This window comes from Larus michahellis, chromosome 12 (genome assembly GCF_964199755.1).
Source record: "Larus michahellis chromosome 12, bLarMic1.1, whole genome shotgun sequence".
NCBI lineage: Eukaryota > Metazoa > Chordata > Aves > Charadriiformes > Laridae > Larus > Larus michahellis.
In genome coordinates this window covers 10,415,247-10,439,946 of record NC_133907.1, presented here as the reverse complement: position 1 = coordinate 10,439,946, position 24,700 = coordinate 10,415,247, and the positions used below count along the sequence as shown (strand labels likewise).

The window sequence follows — 24,700 nt, the reverse complement described above, 5'->3', positions numbered from 1 at the left end:
TACTGGGTTGTAGCTAACGTTGCTAACGTTACACGTAGCAGCTTTCAAGTACAAAATGAATTCTTTAGTTAGACTGAAACCATAAAGCGGAGCTTTCTTGCAGTCATGTCCAAATGTTAAAAAAATAGAAATAAATTAAGAGGACCTACCCTGGAGTAGTCATATCCATGTTTCTCCTTCACTCCATTTCTACAGAGCGTGTAGTTGTAAAATCGAGAGTTTTTAAGTAATCCAACCCATTCTTTCCAGCCAGGAGGCACATAGGAGCCATTGTATTCATTAAGGTACTTTCCAAAGAAAGCTAGGGGTAGACAAAGCAGAAGCATAGTAAGAAGGCATAACAGAAACGCTTCAAAGACACCATACTTAACCATATTATTTTCTGTCTCTTCTGAGAGGAACATGGTTTTCTTCATTCCGATACATTTTGGATAAGAGATAAGTCCCGAGTTGTAAATTCGCCTGTGTTTCTTTATTTCAGAGCTCCATAATACAGATTTTTTGATTTACAACCTGACTATGTATGCGAGAAACTGGACCACAATTACCATTTTATTTTCTTCAGTGCCTGATACATTCAGACAAACAACACAGAGAATGCTTAAAATAGCGCCAGTTGCCACATTATCTCATCCTACTCTGAATCACCCAATTTAGCTACATTTTTCATTTTGGTTACACCCATTTAAGCCATCTCCACCTAAGGAACTGGCAGAAGCAGTGAAGTCACTAATAGGAGGTTGGCTTGGGAGACATAATGACAAATGAGGACCATAAATATGATGAGATTTTAAACTTGCTGCATAGAACAAATGAAGCAGCAGCATGGTTGGCAGGACAAGTGCAGAATGAGCACAGAACACAGGGCAGGCCTTTGAGCCATGCTCCCAGAAGAGCTATGTACATGCCAGCCTTGTTCTGTAAGCCACAAGTGTACAGACACAAATTACTTTCCAGAAAATGGTTAAGGAAAATGAAAAGCATTAGGTTTCTATGAGAAGGACACAAATTCTCTAAAGTACATGATGTACCAAATGATGCTTTCACAGTATTCCAGTAAAAAAATAAATAATTTAAAGGAACACATTTTTCCGTATTGGTTTATATATTATATCTTCACTATGCAATTACAGGATAAATTATACTGGAAGACTCCATTTGTCTAGCTAGTTTTTTTAAAAACTTAAAGGCAAAATTCTGCTCTTGGGTCTGCAGACTGCACCACGATTCAGCATCTGACTTTCCATGATTAGAGCTCAGATCTCAATTTTTGAATGGTTTGGCAATACAAGTTAACACTACCCCAGGGACTAGCACAAAGATCTTTACACTTGTTCCACTTGCCTTACAAATATTTTTAATCCAGAGGCACATAGCGTCTGCAACATCTCACAATGTCCATTGTGAACGTCTGTACTTCTATAAGGACAACAGAATATCTAAGATTCTGTTCTTAGACTTAGATTAAACCTCACCTCATAAGCTATGGGATCTGAGCACACAATTCACAGTTCACTGGTTCTTAAAGATTTTTTTTTAAGCTTGCAGCCTATAGTGTCTGTTACTGCACCTTCTTGTACTCACACAAATGCAAGGAGCAATACTGTGGCTAGAGTAGAAGAGGTCTGCAGCCAGTGTAAAAAGGGCCAGCCTCACTGAACTCAATGGATTTACATCTATTTGTAGTAGGCTGAACATCAGTCCAAAAGACAGACACAGTGAGAAACAGTGATTCAAAACAGTGAGGGAATTCCATATCATTACCTGATGGGGTTTTTTTCCCCTAAAAATATGGGAAACGTTATATTAGCAACAAAATAATATAGTGGAATGGAATTAAATAAATTTACAGGAAGTAAGTACATTGTGCACTGAATGTCCATAAGATCCAACTCAAAGTGCTTAGGTAGAATGCAAAAGCATATTTTGAATCATCGTTCTCAATGAATTTCAGTGTATTCAATTAATGTGTAAGGTGAGCCAAGAGAAACTGAACATTTGAGATCTTTCAAAGTGTTCAAAAGAGATGAAAGTGTTGACAAAATTAAGATTTTCATCACAGATGAGGAAGGCACATCTATTGGGACACAAGTAAAGAAATCCTTAAAATTACACTGTGCTTTCAAAATACGTTGCAAAAGTGGGTAAGGTGCTATGCTATTTTACAGATGAGCACCTACAAAAGGGTTTAGTGATTGATACGCATGCTGCAGAAAAGAATTTGTTTCACTGGCCTGAACTACCTCTTGACATCTTCTTTAACCAAGCAGAGAAAACTAGCAGCAAAGAACAAAGCAAAATCTACTCCACTGGAAAAGAAAAACTATCACATTACTCAGGGACTGCATTTATACAGGATATACACTTTTTCAAATGATTTTGCTTTATGAACAGCTTCTAATTTTTAAAGAATGAAAGGGATATCACAGTGATTATGGGCAATAAAGCAATACAGATGCACGTTTTTTCCTGTCCTAGTAACAAAGAACCCAGGATTGAAACACTGACCAGCGTCTACAGTAGCAGGTACACACAAGGCAGTCCAAAGCCTTTTGTCCCCCATTCAACACAGTCTATCCAAACAGAGATATATTTGGCATTTCTGCTCACGGGAACCAATCCATTCCTAAACCCTTTGGCTGAGCCAGCTGAAGAACTCAGGAAAGAGGCATTCTGTAAAGAATTACTTCATTGTTATTCTGTAGAGGCATTAAAGGAAAGTCTGGCGGAAGTTCCTTCCAGCACCTTTTGCATACCCCCCATTGTACATTCAGGATGTCTTTATAATCTTTCATGGATGTCAAAGTGCTTTAAATAATTTTCTCTGCTGTTTCAATTCTTCCATTTCACATCTTTTTCTTTTCCCTCTCCTTCTCAGCCGTTTAAAGGCTTGTTATTAAAAAATTTTTAAACGTCACTCCTCTGTAGTACAAAATGTTGGGTTACAATAAATCTCTCTCAATGCTGGTGAAAGATTTTGATTTTGGATTGTAAAGATTCTCTCTAACACAATCTTTCCCCTCACCAGATTAGTTCACCACCAGAGACAGCTGCTCACTGGAGTACACATGCCTTTGGTACACCCAATTTCAAACTGCTCCAAGATTTCATTAATACACATTCACGGAGGCTGCTTGAAATGCTCAGCCATGTTCCTATACCCAGTCTATGAAATGATCATTAAAAAACATCCAAGTGACTGTTTTTAATAAGTGCATTAAGAATGTGATTTTCCTTTGCTTTAAATACTATACAACATAGTTTCTCCTAAGACTCCAGAAAACAGGATATGCAAGAATTGAGTCCTTTGTACACTGTTACCACTTCCGCAGGGGTTCGTAACCTTCTAAGGTTCTTTTCTCAGAGTCTCGCCCTTCGATGATAAGCACCTGGAAAATTCTTTGGTAGAGAGTGGAATTTTTACAAGAGGTTTTGTTTTTTAAACTCTTCCTGTAAGAAAAAAAAATTGCACACGAAAGAATTTTCCCTGCGTTACCAATTAATACGAAGGTCTGCTCCAAATGTAACACAACCGCAGATGCACCAAGGCCACAGCTCGTTGCTTAAAAAGCAGGCCTGGCATATTGTCAAATGCAGTGTAAAAGCACACTCAAAAGAATGGACATCAGAGCACCATTTACCACCACTGGAAATATTCAAACCAGTATCTCTCATCTAGTATATCATCTACCACACTCTACAGGTTTGTTGTGTTTTTTCCCCTTTTTTAAAACAGTAATTCTTTTCCTAATACCTACCTAAAAATACTTAACACAACTAAAATGCAGCAACAAAGGATATCCACAAAACTTTGCATTAAATTGAAAACTAAGATAATTCAGAATGCATCAATAAAATGATGCAGGGGATCATTCATCCCTATTTACTCCATATGGACTGCCCAACATTGGGAGTTGGATATAACAGAATTTTTTTAGTTCTCAAACTAGAAACAGGAATGCAGTGGAAGTCAACAGAGATTCCCCAGTGTAAAATTGCCAGCAGATCAGATTTAGACACAGAATTTCAGTCTTTCATTCATTTTCCTTGATTTAGTAGCTCTGATTCTGACCGTAGTTAGTCACTTGTTTATACACAGTTCTGTTAACTACTGGCCACGATTACTTATCCATTCCACTAAAAACTTGTTTAACAATATGATCATAGCATTTATGCTCATTTTAAACAAAGTAAGAAGATGAAATCAAGAAAGGAATGCATGAGAGGAGTACTGGTAATAATTTCCTGACAGCGATGCGTTACATTCTCTTGGGAAGCAGTGAAAGATAAAGCTCTTGCTATCCGTAGAGCCAAGTCAGGCTATGCGCTAGAAAAATATACTCTGTGGAGCAATGTTAGCCTGGCTTCAGGGGGACATAATAACCTTTTCACCAGCGAGGAGATTATTGAGAAAACAAAGCCAGGGTCTTCATGGTGGTGCATGGTGGGAGGACAAGAAAGAATCAATATAGATTGAAAAAAGCGAGGTTCAGCCTGAATGTAAAGAAGACCTTTTTCACAAAGAGAAGAGTTAGAGAGCGAAACAGGTTGCTCAGAAAGACTGTGCAATTCCAATCCTGGGTGTTTTTCAAGTCTAGATTGGATAAAACCTTCAGCAACACGGCCTGGGGCAGGCTTTGAGGAGGTGGGGGAAAAGAGACCTCCTGAGGTCCCCTCCAACCTGAATTAGCCAGTGATGCTATGATGGGCTAAGGGACTTATGAGGCCCATCTTCAGTTGAATATACACGATTCCAGGATTTTAGAATTTAGAAACAATGACTAGAATTTGTAAATATTCATGTTCTCATAATAAATCCCAAAGCTGAGAAAAAGTAGAATTCAGCTTTTTGTTACTCCTGGACAGTAAGCTCAATATTCATACCACACAGCCCTCCTCCTGGAGTCTTCTCTTCATACCCTTCATGCTACTGAGCTGTATCCACCTATTAGCACTCCATTAAATTGTACTTACCACCGTGACTGTGAAGTTAAACTCATGTTTTAAGCTATTAGCCCTCTACATTTAAACACGAATGTTGTGCATTAAGTACATTAAAGACATATTTAAAGCACTGTTTTTCTGTCATATTACAAGAGACAACTTTCCAGGTATTAACTTAGGTTTTGAGTTGCAAGTCTTAGTTACTCACAGGCATTTGTTTACCCCTCTAAAATCTTTTACTTCTGTATCCGATACCAGTTTTCCCCAGCTCAAAGTTGAACAATTAGCTACATTTGAGCAATCTCTCAGTTCTTCGATTGGGACAGGGGGGACATTTCTGATCTTTTATCTGCTGTATATCTAGAAAAATTACTTTCAGTACTTTTTGTCCTGTAAGAGGCAATCAGAGGAAAGCAGATGAGAAAGCACTCTCAGCATGGCTAAGTACACATGTAACAAGTCGTAAGACCAAAGGTCAAGTCAGCTTTGCATTCACATCATGGCCAAATATACTCTAACTGACAAGGTACAATGGAATAACCCCCAGTGAAATTAATGGATTTACAGCAGAAGTATGGGGGTTCCGAGATAACATCCTGTAATTTAGCATTAAATTTGGTTCCATGGGAAAGGTTTTTCAAGAGACATCAGTTCTCATCAGGTATCAAAATAACTGACCAGTTTTTCCAAAAATCAGTAACTCTTAAGTGCTGAAGTCACCTGAATAAAATGGTCCCAGCTGGCACCTTTAGTGACAACAGAAAATATGACACTACTGCAAAGATTAGAAGATAAGGCATTAGTATTAATGCCTTGGTAACTGCAGTAAATCTAATGAGTTGCACAAAATATACAGTGAGTTCCTAAATGTTAGGGTATTTTTAAGCAGGAAAAGAGGGGCTTAAGACCATATTTTGTTCTCAGATCCCTTTAGTTCCACCAGTTTCAGGATGCTAAGGAAGACTGGGCTCCAAATACATTTTTTACTATTTCTTTTCTTTTGTACATCTGCAACAGTCCTTGAAATGATGAATTCATTGAAGTAACTTAATCAGTTAGACTAAGGAGAGAAGTACAGGTGTACACACACACACTTTATTTTAGTCTATCGCACACGGTAGCCCAGTTTTTCTCTAACCTATGGTACAGCGATATCACAAAAAATTTTTATAGATCACATGTTCCATCCGCCACCACAGGGACATAAAAAGAGTAGTACTAAAGGCAAGGGCCTTTACATGCACAGCTCTTCTCTGTAACCGGAATAAAAATTATTGCTACAATTCATGAAACATAATAGTTGTAAAAAACATGTTGTACAGTGACTGGTAACCACTGCAGTAAGAATAGCCTACAGGCTTTCTTATTATGCCAGGCGACTAGTCTGATATCTAGCAGGACAAAGGCAACGCACAGTAATCTTTATGACACCTTTGTTCCTCTTCCTGAATTTGCATTGCACATTTCTCAGTTGTGGCCAAGGACCAGTGCCAAGATCTATTTAATGAACCAGGGGAATTGGCTGAGGGGGAGCAGATGAAGCCAAATAAAACAAAAGGGCTCAAACCAAATATTTTGAAATGGTCAACAAGGAATCAAACAGAAGAATGCTGATGGTGAGCCAAGTCCTGCTTGTCTTTCTCAGGTGAGCAAATTCCCAATGGAGTTGGGGCCAAAGCCCCCTTTCACTAATGTCTATGGCACAGATTACAAAAGTTTAAGCAGAACTAAAATTATAAGACATACGTATCTTTCTGAACGTCCCTCTCACACACAAATACTCCAAAAGTTAAAGGAAAAAAATCTAGAAATGGCATTCTTCATATCATCAACCTTTATTACAATTCAGGACAAGATGACTTCATGTACCGCAAGAGCATATTTTCCTATATGGGCAGCGGAAGAGAATGGAGGGGCGCTGGCTGGCTCCCTGCTGTAGAGCACTACTCTACAACACAGCTCGCTATCGCAAGTCAGCCTTGGTGGCCAATTCTGACCATTCATATTTTTCACAAAACCTTTCCCAATGTCAAAACCACCACAACAGTGAGACATTTTATTAAAAATTTACCATGGGTATCACTCCCCTTTTTTATGCATCATGGTCACAGAAGAATCTTAACCTTTAGATTTATCCTGCTCTCATCACATGAAACATTTCCTCCTCCACACATAAAAATCAAAAACCTCCCCAGCAGTGGGCTGTCAGACCATTTTTAATAATAAGCAGTCTAAGCAAAAGCTTATCTAGCTTAACACCGAATCTTTACTAAAACACCAAAGTCTGCACCATGCTGTTTGGGACAACTCCAAAAGAATTTAATTTAGAGTCATTTTGTCTATAGGATTTGAGGAAAACCCGATTGCCAGCTTTCAGGGAGCTAGTGAGATATGCTGTGCAAGAAGAAATATTTGCTGTACTTTAACAAAGCTGTTTTTTTCCACCTAGCAATAAACTTGGAGGAACACTACTAACAGCATTAGTTCATAAATAAAGCCAATAAAATCTTACTGAATCCAATTGGGAGAAAAGTCCAGCCCTGGTTCAATACAACCACAGAATTCTTTTCAACAAGATATTCACTGAAAGAGAAGAAATCCAGGTTCTACAGTTTATTATCTGCTTGCCTACCTTTTACTTTTTACAAAAAAATATATTTGACACTTTTTTTTTTGTAAACAACTAGTCACTTCTTACAGTCCTGAAATGCATCCATCTCAAAAACATACATAGTCCTCCCACGGATAGAGGGATGGGAAGTGCTACTATCTCTAACTTGGCAGACAAGACAGAGGTCTCAGGGCAGAACTCGTGCTACTAAAACACACAAAAAGACACGAGGATGTTCCAATTCAAAGGCAATTCAACTTACAGAAACTGGAATTAGAATCTACCTGCAACGTTTACACTGTAGGCACTGGTGAGTCTTTGAAATCACCACTGTTCTCCCATGCACTTTATTAAAGCTGGCATTCAGCTTATTGTTCTGGCTTTGAACTTCCGTATCACTAAGCTTTTCCAGCGCCCACTAAATTGTGTATCATTGCTGCACAGGGCAAGTATGTATCCATGCGGGCCACATGGAACACTCACACCTTTGGGCATATAGGAAAGACAACTTAGGAAAACTGTATTCAGTAAATTACATTACTAAATTTTTGAAAGACTTCTGCAAAAAAACCCAGCATTCTAGAAAAGCAAAGCAAAAAGAATGCAAGAAGATACCACAAGGACTTAAATTGCTAGCTGGATAAAACAAAAGATCTTAAATTGGAGTGAGACGGAGGGAATCAATTTCTCCTTTTTGGCTGATGAGCTACCTAATATTGAACACGAATAGCACTGGAAGATTCAAAACTTAAGAAGCCAATAGGTTCTTTTACTTCGTAAGTACTGGCACCCTAGAAGATCTAAACTAACAAAGATTTTAAAAATATTTTCACAATGTGCAAATATACTGTTTAACTTTTAGCTGTTTTGACTGCTATGAAATGATAATCCTATTTCTGAAGAAATATGAAGATACGAATTACTTCTTGCTTGAAATGATAAATCAGTATGACAAAGCCATTACACTTTAAATGCTAGAATTGGCATCCCATCAGAAGAGTATATTATAGCAGGGGGAAAGAAAACGATGAGGTGTTTCTCACAACCCACAACATTTTATGTTGAAAACAGATAGATTTCGGGGGAGAAATAAGGGAGAGAGCATGAAGGAAACACAATATGACTGGAACTAAGGGAACCACAGACTCATTTCTGTAGTCGTGGATGCCTTCACCTCAGGCTCCTGGGAAGGTCTGACTGGATTTTACTCAGTGAGTTATTCACAGAAGTGCATCTAGTCCTCTCTTCAGGATAGTTAAAACGCGCATTAAATAACGTAAAACTACCTGCAGAAGACAGGTGATGAAACAGTAGCTGTACAGGTGAGTTTCACTTTTACAACCTCTGCGTAATCCTCAGGAGACCACAGCTCTACTTACTGTGTTCTCATTTTAAGTTAGCATACATTATAATATGTTTAAAGTGAATTACTGATGATTAGAACTCAATTTATAGAAACAGAGGGAAAAGATACATACGTGTTTGATCTGAAACCAACTTATAGTATAGAACTGAAGTTAGAACCGCGGGAGAAAAAAAAAAACAGTCTTTAATACACATGAGGAAGGAAATCTAGAACTGCCTTTTGTTTGAAAACGTGATTCTCCAGAATATTTGCAGGATATGCCAGTTCAATAATTCACTGTCATGGACCAAGTCTGCCAGAAGTAGTAACATGAAGGGGGGATTTGGGCTATACATCATCTTCTATTCTTACATCCTTTCCAGCACAGATCCTTGTTTCCTTTTACAATTACAGCTATCACGATATAGCCACTATGCTGAATCTTTCTTTCACACCATTTTCAAATCCAATGGTCTCAAACCATATAACAGATACAATTTGACAGACCTTGCTAAGATAATATTTCTATATAGCGAGGAAAAGATCTAAGGAAACCAATTTACCTTCAAGATAAATAATTCAGAAACGTGATATCCAGTTTTGAAAAGTTACCTAGATGTCTTGGAGGTGAATACCATAACGCTTCAGTTCCTAATTGTGCAAATCACTTCTGAAAATTAAGTCTGACTCCTAAATTGCTTGGGTATTATTTTTAAAAATGGCCTTCAGTTCTTCATCAGCTGCAAAAGCTATCTGTCCTGCATATAGGATGTTACTCTGACTTGGAAAATCTGTTTTCTTTATATGCACGTAACCTGACAGAAGAGCGCAGCATGGCAGAGTGGCCTGGGCACCGGAGCGTGCATCAAAATTCAACACGTCTCTTCTAATGCTGCTCTTCACCTGCATGGGACCTTGTAGAAAGTACTTCTCTATTCTGTTTGTACTTCCGTCTATCCTTTGACTCTTTAGGTCACCAATAATTCCCTACCAAGCAATTCTACATAGAGATTGACTTCAGTTAAGTTTTAAGTATTTCTGTAATCAAAACCAGCAACTATTGTGGACAGCAAATTCTACAGCAGGAAACTAATAATCTAAGAACTTTTCTCCTGGCATGTATGTAGATATTAAAACCTGGTCACATATTTTTCAGGTTCGTTCCTCCTTTAATAAACATTTACCAATAGCGTTTCCCCTCTTTCTTACAATTTATAATGTTAAAATCACTTCAAAATGTCAAAGGCTCAGACAGTGAAGTGGAAAAATAATTATTTGAATGCAGTCAGCCACTGTATCTTCTTAGTCTAATATTAATGGGAGGAAATGGAAGATTGTCACTGAATTTTAATGAATTCATTAGTTAATTATTGTAAAGCCCCGTGAAAGTGCTAAGAATGATTATTACTTTTATTCCCAAGAAATTTTTTATAATGGCAGAGATGGACCTCCCACAATGACTTTTCTCTAGGTTCAAAATAGACGACTGCTACAAAATGGCATTTATTAATTCCTTGCATAATTTAAATATGGACTTATCATCAGAGTGAGATACTGACATATCACCATACAAGTAGCAGCTTTTTCCTTAGTTAATAGGTCCATTTAACTGCATAGGGTTAGCTGTACTGTAGGGTACTGCTCAACAGGAACAAGGATGGTAAGTTAGCCAAAATGTGTGCTGCCTTTGCTGCATACTGAGCCACATTAAGCCCTAACATAAATGAACAGAACTCTCTCAGAAAATTCACTGAAGCAAAAGTGTCCTTCTGCCAGGCTGAATTTGGCCCACCATCCCTAATTCTGTTGAATTTAATAAGATAAACATGTCTTTTCATTTCCTGACTGCAGATAAGGCTGACAAAATATTCTGGAATCAGTCACCAATTTTCAGACCTAATCATTCAGCCAGCCAGGCAAATGGAAACGAGAAGCTTTTCTCATTAAGTAATGTCTAAGGGAAAGTTTAAATCTGTATTCCAGTAAAACATCTTGGTATTTGCTGCTGCAGGACCCAAGCATGCAACAATGCATTGTGCATTTTAAAAGCTGTCTCGCAGAAAGAGATGTGTATGTTCACGGAAAACAGAACATTTTCTCTGTAAATGTTTACACAGGAACCTTTGGCAGAGAAATTCCCTGACATTCAGAAATGTTTGTCACAGAATCTCTTTGTTTCTTTCCCATTCTAATCATCTCCTGCTCAAAGTTGAAAGTACTACTGTCCACTACTTTAAATTAGTAATGATTCAGATGTCTTTCACTGACTTTTCTGAAGATTAATTCATTAATTGACTTGGTTTGTTTACATAAATTGTCCTTCTTGCCCAATTTCCCACAATATGTAATAGGACAATGATGTCAGAAGCTCTGCAAAATCAGACCGATTTCTTAATATACTGAGACTGGGAACTTGTCTACGTGTAGTGGCTGTGTAACGAGAACACAGCCTTTCAGTCGCTATTCACGACACCGGCATTTTTTAGATTGTGAGACAGGTTAATGCAGAGGAAGACATACCTGTAACACCTACTGCCTCAGTGGCTTCCATTGTAGAAGGAAAACCCATCCTTTGCATTGTCATGATATTTATTTTGATTGATCCACATAAAGTGACACTGAGCCCGATGCATGATGGTCAAAATCCTGGCTATTAAAGCCAAAGACAGAACTTCCCTTCAGCTCAGCCTCTTCCTTTCACCTCTATTCTGCCAAGTCTAGTGCCTAACAAAGTTGGTCAAACTTTTTAAAGTGCCATAGTTGGGAAATATAAAACTGATGACCAAGGCTGAAAGTGAGAAACAGTTATATGGAAGTTGCACCTTTACCACCTGCTCTCATATTTTTCACTTGCAACTTGTGCAGGAGAAACCTGAGCCATGCTGCTCCCACCAGCACATTGCCCAAAGGTGTCAGCAGCAGCACGCGTCTGTACAGTCCAAGCCACAAATGCCACCACCACAGGGAAAATCCTACAATGCAGAAAGAACGGTCCCCAGCAGAATCGTCTTTTGTAACAGAACAAAACACATGGAGATCACAATGAATAGAGAGAAGAGGGCAAGGAGATGTGAAACAACTACCAGAAAAGAAAAACAGAGGGAAGGTTAAGTGGGGTAGGAGAGTACAATTTCTTCCTTCAAGTTTAGAGAAGAGAGAGAAGAGAAACACAGGGACAAGGCCCGTCTTATGAATTAAGAAAAAAAATACCAAACTCCCTTCCAAAATTTGTCCCTTTTTCTCTTCAAGGTTGTGAACTAAAATATAAAATCAAGCCTCAAAAGGCTTTATTTCTCATTTTCTCATGGCCTCTTTTTCTTCTCCTTCAAAAAAAAAAAAAAAAAAAAGGGATCAAGAAGCTAAACTGTATGATTGCAGGGCGAACCAGTACTACCACAGACTGCAGTCATGTTCAAGGACGAATCCCCATTTCAGAGAAACATAATGTCCAAAATACTCTCCTTAGCAGGTCACTTTCGAAACTTGAGAAACTGAGATCTAAAGTACAATTTCCTGCTCTTTCTGATAAAAAAGGTAAATCAGGTAAATCTGATCAGGTCTCGGGGGGGGGGGGGGGGGGGGGGGGGGAGAAAGGTAAAAAAATACCTTCTTACTCCAACACCTTCTTATCCTTCACAGTGAACAACAAGACTTTAACCAGAGATCAGAAATGAACACCAGCCTCCAGTAATGGAAATTCCCATTTAAATTTATCTAATAACGTATCACATTTAACTACATGAATGCGGATCTCATTTACACCTAAAGATAACTTTGTTACTTGTAAAAGTACTATTTCTGTGCATTCCAATAAATTTAGTTTGCAAATTGAGAGGCAGACTGAAAATGTGATACAGATTCATTAAGATCTTTGGTCTAAATTTAAACCATAATGTAAAAATATAAGACATATGAATACGAGGATGCTTGCAATAGCTGTGCAAGTTAGTAGAAAGTGCAGGTGCTTGAAATATAGTCACTAAATATAAAAATTATTATAACAGACAAACATCAGTAAACACAAAACAAGTAATCTACGAAGAATAAAACATTAACCTTGGGGTGGTAGTCATACGATCACTGGTATTAGTGCCAGGAACGATAAATGGAGGGAAACAGCAACCAATTAATAAGGCATGGGCACTTCCCCTAATTTATTTCTTTCCAGATTAATTCAGGTCTTTATTTTAGAAAAACAAAACGAGGAAATTACCTATTTGTTTTAAGATGAAGACTTTGCAGCAATGACATGTAAAACTCACGTGAATAGTGAAAGAAAATAATGATCTTGTTACAATTATTATTCAAGATTTATACTAGTTTCTGGACGCCTCAAATACTATAAATTCAAAGAACAAATGTATACCATCGATAACAACTATACTACTATACCATAGTATACGTACTACAAATAACACAAATAGAACCAGGCTTATGCCTGTTTCTCATCATGACAAGAGGCAAGAAACGTGACAAAACCACTGTATCAGGCAAGGACCTTAAATCTCATGTCTGGAGAATGCAAGAAGGAAATAGGGGTGAAATACGTGCTACATATTTTCTGAAATCCTTTCTGAAGGATCTTTGCTCCTACAAAGCACTGCATGCAAAGACTACATGCAAATTTTCTCAGGATTACATTTGATCTTGCCAATTATTCCTCAGTCGTAATTTATCCTAAACATCTTTCTGGGAATGGAAGTCTGGAGAAACCAATCAAGGTGACATCTCTGCCCCAAAGCACAGAAGGAGCAGTCCCTTCTCATGTATTCTTAGTTTGATTAATTTATCTGTTTTATGAAAAATTCAAATGACTAATTCCTTTCCATAGAATCTTTCTTGTCTGTTCTTCAGGTAATTGCAGGGCATATTCTACATGTGCTATGCCCTTGGTTCAAGCATGCACATTATTTTATCCTTCCCAGCTTATGAAAAAAGTCTTCGTCTTTTGTTGCTGTTTATTTTGTTTTTTAAATTTCCTCAAGTACATGCATAACGGGAGCTCTGGCATTCTGCACTGCTTCAGTCCAGTATGAGAACAAATGACAATATTATATACATTAGCCTCTGTACTAGTAAGTTTAAGGAAGCTTTCAGATGGAGCCAGACTTGATCTTACCTGTCCTGTATCCTGTGTTGTTGAGGTACACTGCAAATGTACGTATTTCATGCTGAGCTTGCCAGGATGGAGAAGAACAGTTCTCATTGTTAGTGTAAGTGTTGTGGTTGTGGACGTACTTCCCCGTAAGAATAGAGGAGCGAGATGGGCAGCACATAGGTGTTGTCACAAAGGCATTGATGAAATGAGCACCTCCGTGTTCCATGATCCGCCTTGTTTTATTCATCACTTGCATAGAACCTGGAAGAAGAAAACCATCTCAGAATTATTTCATTGTTTCAGTCACATAAGCTAACTAAGAGCTCACATGTTACATCAGAGACCAGAATGAAGCACAGGCAGTAAGGGCACTGCAATCTCATAGTGAAGCCAAATCCAAAGAGATTATTCTCTCCCCTTTAGCAAAGTTCTCAAATTGTTTTAAGAAGGACCAAATACTGCAGTCCTAAGTTAAGATTTGACCCAAACCTGTTGACGTAGATCATAATGTTTTTTTTAATTTCTCTCTCTCTAAGCTCAAGATTTACCACTGTAACTATCTGCACTGTCTGTGCAGCCTTTTTGGAGCCACTAGTACTGTTCCAGTAGCTCACTTTGTGCAGCAACCATGATCAAAGTTTGCATGCTCCTTAAGTATTATTTAATCCTTGGTTTCAGAAGATAACTGATGCACTGCCTTTTGTACCAACCTTCTGCAAAAGGCTGAGGATTGTAATCACAGAATCACAAAAGCATTGAGGTTGAATGAACGCCTGGAGATTATTTAGTCCAAAGTCCTGCTCAAGCAGGGTCTGCTAGAGTTAGTTGTTCTGTAGATAGAATGTTCTTTTCCCTAATGTGAAGTATTAGCAGGTATTGATTTCGGTAGCTTTCACCGAAACAAAGTAAAGCCCTCATAATTTCCATAACCAGCCCACTGAGTCCTTTCTTTCTATCTTCCTTTCTTTCTATCTATCCATCCACTTGATTCATTTTTATAACAGTGTTACCTAAAAGTCTCTAAATTTTCTTAGGCTTGGTTCTGCACTATCAGATTTTTAGATGACTACCTGGGACAGATAACACCACGCAGTTTATAGCCATCATCTAAAACCAACCAAGCAAGTTTAGCTGGCAGGGACTTGAATGAATTAGGGTAACGGGAGTAAAAGTCTTTTTGCCAACAATTACCAAAAGCCACACTGCTGCCAAATGGCTGTTCTGTTTCCTATTTAAGAGAAGGCTTTGGACAAAGACTGGATCTTTATCCTAAACATCCACCTAACTAAATCTGGATACATATCACAGTTCTTTCCACACGCAGAGACACCAAGGATCAGAAGAAAAGACATTTAGTTTCCCTCATCTATCGGTGCCTGATAGTTAAAACTGCATCAGAGTGAGTTATACTTGACCTAGGAAGAATTTCCATTTTCCAAATAACTTGTAATGATATCTGTCATCAGCATGACCTTGCAAAGGAAAGCAATCCTTTCCATCACCAATCCTCCCTTCTTGTTACGAGCAGGGAAAGCCAATAGACAACATGGAGATGAAGATATGGGTTCATGCTGGAGTAGGGTTGGGGCTAACTTACCCAAGCTTGAGTTGAATTAATAGTTCAGCTTTAATCAATACATCCTGCAACGACCTGGCACAAATTGTATATAGTTTCTGTCAATAATGGGTTTAGGTTTCTTCTAAGCTCTTTAGGCAGAGATTTCATTATGAAATTGCAACTGTAAGTCGGTTTGATACAGGGCACATTGCTATAACCAGGAGTCAAAACCTAGAGGGAAAATGGTCATAAGCCACATACGAAATCTGACTCTCTGGCACCATGAAGGAAGGTTCATTGCTACTGTAGGTCATTTCACCTAAAAAATGCCATGGTATTAGTTCTTTTGAGATCATTTTGTTGGAGCGAATATTAAAAAGTTTTAAAAAAATGTTTCTGCATTTCTCAGGTTGGAAACCACCCCTGTCACATCACTTTGTGACAAGAACCAAGGCAGGTTACTGCACTCCCCCTTTAGAACTTGATAAAATTCACATATTAAAAAGAAATTTCTGAAGAAATCGAGACTTTTTGCTTCCGTAACTGTGGGATAAGCATTAGCACTCAAAGGCACTAACACCACAGTTAACAATTATAACAGTCAATTATACATTATGTGAGCCTGAAAACTGCGTCCGTTTCCTCTGTTGTCTTATGAGCCAGCCCAAGCATAAATAGGCAGAACGAAAGAATGTTTTGTCATCCCAATATTAAAATACAATTTAACAACTCCTTTAAATGACAGAGGCATCTGTGCATAAATAACAGTACATGTTAAGACTCCCCTTGGGGACAGTAACCTCCTTTAATAAAACTGCTGTAATGACAAGGGCCTATATATCAACAGTCTTTAATACAAAAACATATGATCTAATCTGCTTCCCCAGCTTGAGAACTAATACAGAGTGACAGATCACTGGAAGGTAAAAATCCAGCATACTCTTCTGTACAATCTTAAATAGGCCAGCTTTAAATATTTTAAACAGCATTAAGCCAGCCAACCAAAACTTATTTTCTTCAGCTTGCCTCCAATACAAACACAGAATTGTGAGAAAAAGTAGAAACTGATCTTTCTGTGGCAGAAGATTAGTTATGTGTTAATCAGCAACTAGAACCTCATCAAATCACCTTTTGAGTTGGAAAACCTTCTGGGGTTTCATTAGTGAATGTACCAAGGGTAGTCATCCTTTAAAGTGTCAATATTTAATTCAGAAAACGTTCTGCTACTTGTCTAAAATGCCTGATAATAAATAAAAATGATTTAGTTCAAGCTATTTAAAAAAAAATTATCCATTGGACTACTGTTAAAATACAAAAAGTTCAATCAATTTGATGCATTCAAGCTGCTTACTAAACAAAATGAAGCAAAACCTAGGTTGAAAATCCACTTGAAATTTGCGTGGTATCCAAAACTTTGCTTAGTCTGTCTTCACAGTTCACTTTAGGGACAAGGCTGATATTTTAACTAATATTAATGGTGAAAATATACCAGTTGTTTACAAAATAATATTGATTTTCTCATTAGTTGTGTTTTGTTGTCAGAGGTCATAATTTACAAGAGTTTTTGGGAGCTCCAGCTGTTGAAGAACTTGTATTAAGGCCCAAGTGACTTAGTCTACTCTGAAGCACAATTTACACAGCAGTATCCACACACAGGTAAGTTAACCGAACCCCAGAATGTTAATTAACTGTCCCCTAAAGCCTTCTATTTTTATCCTATTTGAAACTCATTAGGCACCCTTTTCACATCTTCATTTCCTTTTTTTTCCCCTCATATTTAATTGTAACGAAGCTCTAAGGCCCTAATCTCCATGTATGATACTAAGAAAAATTATCTTCCATGCCACTTCTGTAGTTTTTCAGAGGAAGTTGTGGGAACATACAAATCACCTTGCACTCAGATTTCTCTAACATGGCTGAAGTATCTTCTAAATAATCAGATCTTTCTCCAACTATGAACTAATGAAATAAGCTGGTTTGTTAAACCACAGCAATATGGTAGAAAAACCTAATTAAACTGGAGATGCTGAGTCCATCACACAGGGGACATCAGCATTATACTAACTTGGACTTAAATGGCTCTAATGGGGGAAAAAAAAAGTCTTTCTTTCTAATTAATTCTTTCTCCTCATCAATATAGTCCTCTTCTTTATATTCTGCTTGTCAGTACAACTCTTTTGATTAGACAGTCAACTGAGTGTGTATGTTTCAGTAGTTCTTGGTGTTCTCATTTGTCTCCTCCCATTTGTATCCATTACAATTTACACTCGTTCTCCTTTGACCTGGATATTCTGCAACCTTTTCATCAGCCCCTCATCAGTCTTTCCTTTTTTCAATACAAGGCTGAGGTTTGGTCTCCCAAGTGAAACTCATGATTAACAGTAGTGCAAATTAAAAAAAAAAAAAAAGTTTTATTCCTTTTCTGAAATGATGCCATTGTCTTTCTGGTAAACTCCACCTGCTACTGGTACATTGTTAAATCTATCTTAAATTAGATAAAGGAAAGGCTGTTAAGAGCACCTGAGATTGTATTGTCTTCCCTTTTGCCTCAGAAGTAGCCACAAAAAAAAAAAAACAACAATGAAAGCTACAACTGCCATCAGTTAAGAATATTCTTAGAAGCAGATGAAATCTTACTTATGCACAGCTTTGTCTACACTTTCATAGCTTCCAAGTTTTCCTTAGCTTTTATTTGTAATTCACATCTTGTTTTCATCTTTCTTAAATGCATTAACCACAATCCCCACAAATGGCAATTTTGATTAACTTGGACAGCTCACCAGACAATAGACAAGAATAAAAATTAATTCAAACAAATATTGGGTCTCACAAAGCCATTAGCAGCAAATGACGAATATCAAATCTCGGCTTCATCAAATGGATTTTCCTTAGTTAGATCCTAATTTGTGTGGACACATGCCCATTATGCTTGAAATTGGAAAGCATCAGATTATCAGAGAAGAGAAATATACTGCCCAAAGGACTTAGACAATTGCATCAGAAACAAGCAAGCCAGCATAAAACAGAAGATGATAAATTTTTTAGGACCACCTTCTGAGCCTGCAAGATAATGTACTTAGGTTCTTTTGGATATACATTATTGAAACTGCTTTATTTGTGATCCAAATAACCATTTAAAAAAAGAAAAAAGTGACAACAGCAACAACTCTTCTGATCCTACCAATTTAAATACATTGTATTTAGCGGGGTTACCGCCATAGCAGGCTTTCTTGCCACATCCGAGAAGAACATGACACCCGTGATCCTGCAAACATGCAGTAATACTGATAAAAAGGAAGTATCTGTAAGAATACTGACATGTTGCTGTGATTAACTTTTCAGCTAGATGAGTAAGTGTATAAGTAATACAAGTTCATTAACTTTATTATTGTGTTCTTTTTCTTCTGTGAGGTCTGTTTTCCAATTTTTCCCATTCATTCTAGAAATTTGATGCAGTAACTGTCAAAAAACCCCACCAGACCACACATATACAACCTCTCATCTTTCAGATGATCCAGGCTTTATACTCACTTAAAAGCATATTTCTAATGCAAAATTATTAATGTAAACTGGTTCTTGTTAATCACTTCTCCTAACTACAGACATTTGGTAAATATAAGCTTGTGCAGGTAACAGAACAAAACCCAGACTCCGTCAGTTAATTCATTATTCCAAATCATTAGGCAAAGCGTGTGTTTAATCTTCATCTCCTTTCTTCAACAATTAACATAGCGTTGAATAACACGGTAGAACCTTTTCATACTAAGTGATTTTGGTCAGTAATTAACTACGCATCTAAACGGACAACACCAGGAATAGTATGACTATGTTAGGTAACGTTTAAGTAATTAAAATTAAAATTGTACATGTAATGAATGTCTGCAATTACAGGAAAAAATTTGGGTAATTACATGGTGCAATAATCAGTTATGAATTTAAACCTACTGCTTTGGCACGTAGCTTCCCAGGTTATACTTGCAATTGCCAGGAGCATAGTTTAGGGGTGTAGATGAAGACAGATAGGCAGGAATCTCATGTTTCCACAGAAACAGGAAGTTTGATATTTTAAGTTGAGACTGACTTTTTCTGTCCTTGAATTGCATGCAGACAGAAAGTATTTTCTACAGAAAGGCAGGTTTAAACTTTTGCTACTTGTTCTTCCTATCATTTTTCACACTGGAAAAAAGATAATTATTTTGAACGCAACCATCAAGCTTCAAGGAAAAGCAGTGCCATGCTCGTTAGCTAAAATTCTCTTTATGTTGGGCTCTTACCAAGTTCTACATCCTGATCATCAGTAAGAACAAGGATGATGTTTGGGCGGATGTTTCTACGGTCTCTTTGAAATCTTCCCTTCAGACGCTGATTTAACAGGAAAGCTGAACTTCCATCCAACAGTGATAAAACCGCCATCACGAATAATCCAAGGACAATACTATGCTGTGCCATATTGTGCTGATTTAGTGTTCTCTCTGAACAAGGTGAGTTAATGGCTTCTCTTTCTTTTTTGTTTGCAGGTCTCCTGTAAGGGAGAGGGAAACAAGTATTTATTTGTACCTTGACCCCTCTGCCCCGCCAAGGAACAGCAAGGTTCTCTCCAAAGAAGTAAAAAGCAATATACTTGAAATAATTTAACTCCTGAGAAAAAAAAACAAACATAAAACAACAACAAAGCAACGGAATGTTTTTCTAGTGCTAGCTAGAAGCAGAAACATGAAAAATTCACAGTTCATAAGCTGTTACCAACGGAGGCAATGAAGCCTCAGCCCATGCCCAAATTCAGCAGCAAGTTCAAGGATTTAGCAGGTCATCAGACTCTTACTTTTGCTTTGATACATATAGAAGTCTTCTTCCTTAAGGTTCTGTGATGTTTTGAGATGGCATTTTTGTTTACTGCATCAAAAATGCAGACGTTGAAGGAAAAAAACCCTCTTCTATGAATATTTTTAAACAGGACAGTGGTAAAATTTACTGAGTTAACAACACATTTACAAATTCATAGAGGATTCTCAGATAGAAGACTTGTTATACATTGATTTATCTTACACATTTCATTAGAGAGCAGAGCTGCCCAGATCTTGGAACTATGGTATGATACTGTTTGAAGTCTACTACAGCTTTGATGTTGGTGTGATATCCCTTCAGCATTTCTGTTGGTTTCCAAGATTTATTCTTTTTTAAAAATAGCATTATTATTAACGAACATGTTTGAAGGCCCACTACTGCAGAAGTTTGGGAATGGATGCACAAAAATGATTTGCGCTGCCTATGACTTCTCACCATCATAAAATACAATGTCCCAAAATTGACTTGTTTGCAAAACAGAGCACGTCTAACTGGTACTGCTACTGTTAATGAGCCAATACAAAATTCTTAGCAATTCCTACAAGGAAATTCCCAATGAATGCTGAAGAATTTTTGAAATCACAGTTTTGCTCAGTGATCTTCTGGTATAAAGGGATTTTCTCTTGCTTTCAGAAATCAAAATAACAGTATGAAACTGTACTGAAAATATAAAGTACTAACTATTTCATCAGATCCAGTGATCAATGAGTCAGTTTTTGATTAATTCCCTACTTGCTGCCTGCCTTTTCCTGGACTGGTGCCAACGATCTCTTGTAATGCAGTGAAAAATCAATTAAAAATGACACAAGGGAGACTATCTGCTTTTTGTGAAGACCAGAAACGTCTGTGTAGAAAGAACACAGCACAATGTGTTTTACCCAAAGAAATACATTGGCTATTCTGTCCCTAAAGCCACTTGGGAAAACAGTTTTTCCTCCAGCAGATTATTTCATAGCCACATTATTACTGCATCTCTGTCGGTGTCTGTTCTTTGAGATAAACTTTGATTAAGAAAGTTCTCATGCAATAGCAAAACCACTGGTCTGAAAAATTATACTCAGCTTCTATGCTTATTTAAAAAATGCATATTGAATTTTCATATAAGTCAACAGATACATAGCTATAGTATGATGCAATATTTATTAAGGCTGCTTTCCAAAAATGTATACTAATAGGGTTTTAAGGAATTGAAAGATCCTTCTTCCTTGCTAGTCTCTCCAGTGAGTTTCACAGGCAGGTGAAATTAACTTTTTTCATTAAAACTAAAAATTGATTTTAAATATCCTAGCACTTGTTCCAATGGGCAGGGAAAGAGAAAAGTCCAGCTTCCTAAAGTTACGGATACAGCATTAGTACCTCTGCTGCTGCTCAGAGATTTGCCAGGCTATAGCAGAAGGAACACCGACAAGTCCTATCAATTTTCATTCCTTGGACTCAGAATTCCATCTGCAGCAGTACAACTGGGAAGAATCATGTCAGATTCAATGCGTTGCTACTATCCAGAGTAGTCAAAAGCAGCTTGAGAGGCAAACCTGGATCTGTTTCAAAAGCCGGGGTGGGGGGGGGAAGTTAGTTGAGCAGACACATATTCTTGGACACTAGCTTTTTGCGGGAGGGAATAGAGAAATGGCTTCTGCTCTTCAGAAATGACTCCATATGTACTTCAGTTTAAAAAAAAAACAAAACCAAAACTGATTACACACAAACATTTTTCTGAAGGTCGAAAAGTTAATGTAGTTTTTTTCTTCTGCTCTATGCTAGCCAATAGCTTCTTGGAATATTAGCATTTGCTGACTTTTCTTGCAGCATTTAGAAGGCTGCCCTTTCTTGTTGTATTTGCTCATAACTACATTTGCTTTGGATTATTGTGCATGTAACAGTCATCTTTGCATTTTTCTCACCTTTTTTTTTTTAAACAAATGCATGGAAGTAACCTCATGACCTCACTGCCTCTCACCCCTCAGCCTGTCTTTTCCTCACAGTTTATTGCCCCTCACTCACTCCATTGTATCTAAAAATAGAAGCTGCCCCAGCTCAGAGAGCTGCTTATCTATCCATAAAATACTTAATGCATTTGGGGGTGTACATAAACTGCTATTCCACATCTACTTTATCCACACTTGTATATTTATAGTTAAAAGAATTAGTTATCTCTGAGAGGATACTGCGGGTGGAAGAGAGAATTTCATGTCAAGTACAACAGGCATCTTCTACCAAACCTGTTATCTCTTTCTCAGCCCCCTCCTCAATGAAGATTTTTCAACTATTCTGGTGTGTTACGTTCCTATTATTATCAGGATAAGTACTGCTGGGAACCAACTCAAAGTATGTAATTACGTGCAAAACTCATACCAATAACTAGGTAAGAAAATTAAAGCAATTTTAGAAAATAACCCATTTCTTGAAGTACGTATTCATAAAAGACAGGCATGCCACAACTAACAGCATATATGCAGTAAAATCTAAAAGCCAGCTTTAAATAGTTCTCAGAATAGCAACAGAAGAGTCTCTCGCCTGGATTGCCAGTGGTCAAATACAGATTGATTTTTTTAACCCCTAGTCTTCAGTGAACTTCAGGGAAGAAATATGACATAAAGTCTCTATTAACAGTTCTTTCCCCGTTTCTGTCAACAAGTTTAATCTGCAACTCATAGATAAAGCCAGAAGAGTTCCACAGCAGTGCCCCAATCAGCCTTCACTTTTAATATAGCACCCTCTCCAATGATGCATTTTGATCTGAGTGGTACAGATGGTCCACTGCTTTATGTGCCTCTGCAGGCCATCCTCCAATATTAAAGATGCTTAATCTGTAGTGGCTCTCAGGAGAATTAGGTGTGCCTCTTATTTTCTCCCAGATTACACATATGAACTTGACAGGTCTGGTCACTCCTGTTTTATATTTAGGAAAGTGCTATCAGAAATTTATGAAATGTTCTTCAGCTGGAGCGTCTAGCTGACCTTTATTAAGCCTATGAAACCTCGTAGCAGGCTGCTTTCGAGAAAGTCTGGTCCTCTTATTTTCTATGCTTTACGGTCGAGTTTAACAAGTCCCTGATTCCCTTCATAGCCTGAATTAGATACAGCTGCCTCTTTTTGTTCTTAACTCCTGTTAGTATGGGGAATGAGAATAAAGACAAACTTAATTCTCCTGTGTGGCAACACAGAACATTACACTATCTCTTCAACATTTATAATGTGACTTAAAGCCAGACTTCAGTACACTTATTCTATTTATAAGAGAACGGAGCCAAGTTCTGTTCCAAGCAGCATTTACACCAAGGAAAGTCTTCTTTCTAATACTGCTGTCAGTAATTAATATCAGTTTTACTGCAGTACAGGCAGGATGCACAGGGATGACCGGTGTCAGTTCTACCTCCAAGTGGTATTTTTAACACGTTTTTGATTAGTGTTACTTGCCGCAGGTGTAACAGGTGCTGTGTGCAAAACTAGTAACGGGCAGCAGCTTGTACACACTGGCACCCCCAACCTCGCTAACGCAAGTCCTAGCACAAATGTCCCATGCATAACCCCACTTCAACTTCACTGAAGTCAAATAATTCAGTTATTCCAATATAATCAAGAGTAGTATCTGACTCTTCCTGTAACAGAAAAGGTAGAAACATGTATCAAGTTAATTCTTGTATCAAGTACATAAATTAATCCTGCTTTGAGCCTACTTCTAGAAAGCTGTTTCTAGTTATGTTTACATTAACTGATTTTTTTTTTTAAATGAGCATACTGCAAAACAGTAAATACAGAATTGGTATGGCAAGTTCAACTTGCCCAGCAGCCACCACAGAAGATGGTAACAGCATGTAACCCACACAGTGGAACTGCAAAATAAGGGAAAACTGGTTAGCAAGAAACAATGCACACCTGCTCTGAATACGGCTGGAGCCAATACCAGGTGTATTATTTAAGCAGACTTAGGTGTGCCATTTGTCCAATGTTTAAATTCATTGAAATACATGGTGCTGGAGCCATTCCCTAGCAACCAACCCAATTAAAACCACTTTGCCAGCTAAATGGATTCAGCGGTGCTGCTGCTCTTTTAACTCTTGAGTCACTCCTATACACGCAGGTTTCGTTATAACTCCTTTTTCACTGAAGCTGTCAACCATCATTTGAAACCATTATATTTTGTTTGTAAGAGATAAACAGAGTTTTATATGTGGACTGGGAAGAATCTTGTTTGCAATCAAACAAGGTTCTCAGGGGAAGGCTGGTATCAACATTACTGCTGTAATCTAACAGCATGCTGTGCTTTCTTATAGTTTTACACTTTCTGATTTTTTTTCA

General features: G+C 37.7%; 1 protein-coding gene and 1 long non-coding RNA gene across 11 annotated transcripts in view; one reads left to right on the top strand and one right to left on the bottom strand.

Moving 5' to 3' along the window:
- Positions 1–21,446, top strand: part of LOC141750285 (uncharacterized) — a 65,513-nt gene extending 44,067 nt beyond the window's left edge. Inside the window, exons 2-3 of the long non-coding RNA XR_012589627.1 lie at positions 17,099–17,212; positions 20,074–21,446. This is a non-coding gene — a long non-coding RNA (uncharacterized LOC141750285). The remainder of the gene's footprint in view (positions 1–17,098; positions 17,213–20,073) is intronic.
- The window catches only part of SULF2 (sulfatase 2), a 162,892-nt gene that overhangs the window by 42,663 nt on the left and 95,529 nt on the right, over positions 1–24,700 (bottom strand). For all 10 annotated transcript variants that reach the window (XM_074605114.1, XM_074605110.1, XM_074605117.1 and 7 more), the window contains 3 exons: positions 19,831–20,078; positions 14,020–14,259; positions 150–301 (listed from right to left, as the gene is read on the bottom strand). In XM_074605114.1, coding sequence (XP_074461215.1) covers positions 150–301; positions 14,020–14,259; positions 19,831–20,005 — 567 coding nt within the window. In that variant the 5' untranslated portion in view covers positions 20,006–20,078. The remainder of the gene's footprint in view (positions 1–149; positions 302–14,019; positions 14,260–19,830; positions 20,079–24,700) is intronic.